Here is a 1,269-nt window from a genome sequence, read left to right as displayed (position 1 = left end):
GTTTGTACCAGTTAAAATGAAAAAAATCTACAACCATGTATAAAATTTGAACTGTGCAGTGGAAACGTTCTGTTATAGAAAATGCGCAAAATATGATGTTTTAGAATTAGTCAAGTAGACCAACTGTTAGAGAAAGGTGTATCATTTTTATGGATTACATGATAATCATATTCAGATTTATATAAACATTTTACAGGTATTGCAATCATTATGTAGAGATAATCATGGTATTTTTGTCAGCTTGGTACTTTTTAGACCTTTCTGTGCTGCACACACAACCTGCAATTTTTCTTCACTTCTCAGCTTGTGAGACATCACTCATTACACATTTTTGCATTTTGTTATATTTTTAACACCATATCCTTTGTATTCTTTGTTTTTTTTAAGGACAAGATCTTTACATTTTTAAACAGTTTCGGAAAAAATATACTATACAGAATCTATAACTTGTGAAAAGATATTGATCTATCTATATATATATATTTATATCTATATATAGTAATAGTAAATAATAATAAAAACATTAATTCAGTCTCTGAAAGTGCTACACAAGCAAGCTGTAAAGAAGGCTAATTTTAGCATCTGAAGAATTGCAGCTTGTCTGTGCATATGCTAAGACTCTGTTCATGTTGTCCTGTTTACAAGTAAACCTAAGTTAAGGTGTTTGTCACAGGTCTCCTTTTTGTATTTATAATAAAAATGTTCAAAAAAGAATACAAAAAACACAGCTGCTTCAAGCTGTCTTGCTGCAGATCTTAGTTATATCCTCATGTGTACTGTGTGCGTAACATCGCACAACTCAGTAAAATATCTTACCCACCGCTGTGATTCTACTATAAAATTCTGCTTTAAAAAGTGTTGTGACCAGGCGTTCTCCTTGTCATCGTATGTGCATGCAGTATGATCCGCTGAACAATAACCATCAATAAAGTTTCACAAGATAAGGGGATATTGTGGTGGTCTTTTTATTGACTGCAATAAAATTGCATTTGTTTATCCTTAACCTTATGATGGAAAGAGGTTATTTTCCCATTTTAATTGTACAATATTTTTTGTAATACATATCATAGAAAATAACATTTTCATGAAATTAATTTAATACATTTTCATGACTTTTCATGAAAAGCTATGCATTTAGCCACTCTGGTTATTAATGTGAACTGCTTGGCTCATAAGAATACTAATTAATTGTTAATTATTCACCATGGAGTGTAACCCTCGAAAGAATATACACACAGTAAGATTATTAATTCTTCTAATTCATTTTTA

The 1,269-nt window shown here is 30.3% G+C and overlaps 1 protein-coding gene across 27 annotated transcripts in view; it reads left to right on the top strand.

The window, feature by feature from the left end:
• Positions 1-944, top strand: part of LOC135248276 (RNA binding protein fox-1 homolog 1) — a 648,052-nt gene extending 647,108 nt beyond the window's left edge. For all 27 annotated transcript variants that reach the window (XR_010328399.1, XR_010328398.1, XR_010328401.1 and 24 more), the window contains one exon: positions 1-944. This exon is cut by the window's left edge. Coding sequence is in view for 1 of the 27 variants with exons in the window: in XM_064322702.1 (XP_064178772.1) it covers positions 1-15 (15 nt within the window). In the remaining 26 variants the exon portion in view is untranslated.
• Positions 945-1,269: the final 325 nt, after the last annotated feature.

This window comes from Anguilla rostrata, chromosome 2 (assembly GCF_018555375.3).
Source record: "Anguilla rostrata isolate EN2019 chromosome 2, ASM1855537v3, whole genome shotgun sequence".
NCBI classification, from domain to species: domain Eukaryota; kingdom Metazoa; phylum Chordata; class Actinopteri; order Anguilliformes; family Anguillidae; genus Anguilla; species Anguilla rostrata.
This window is presented reverse-complemented; position numbering and strand designations above follow the sequence as displayed.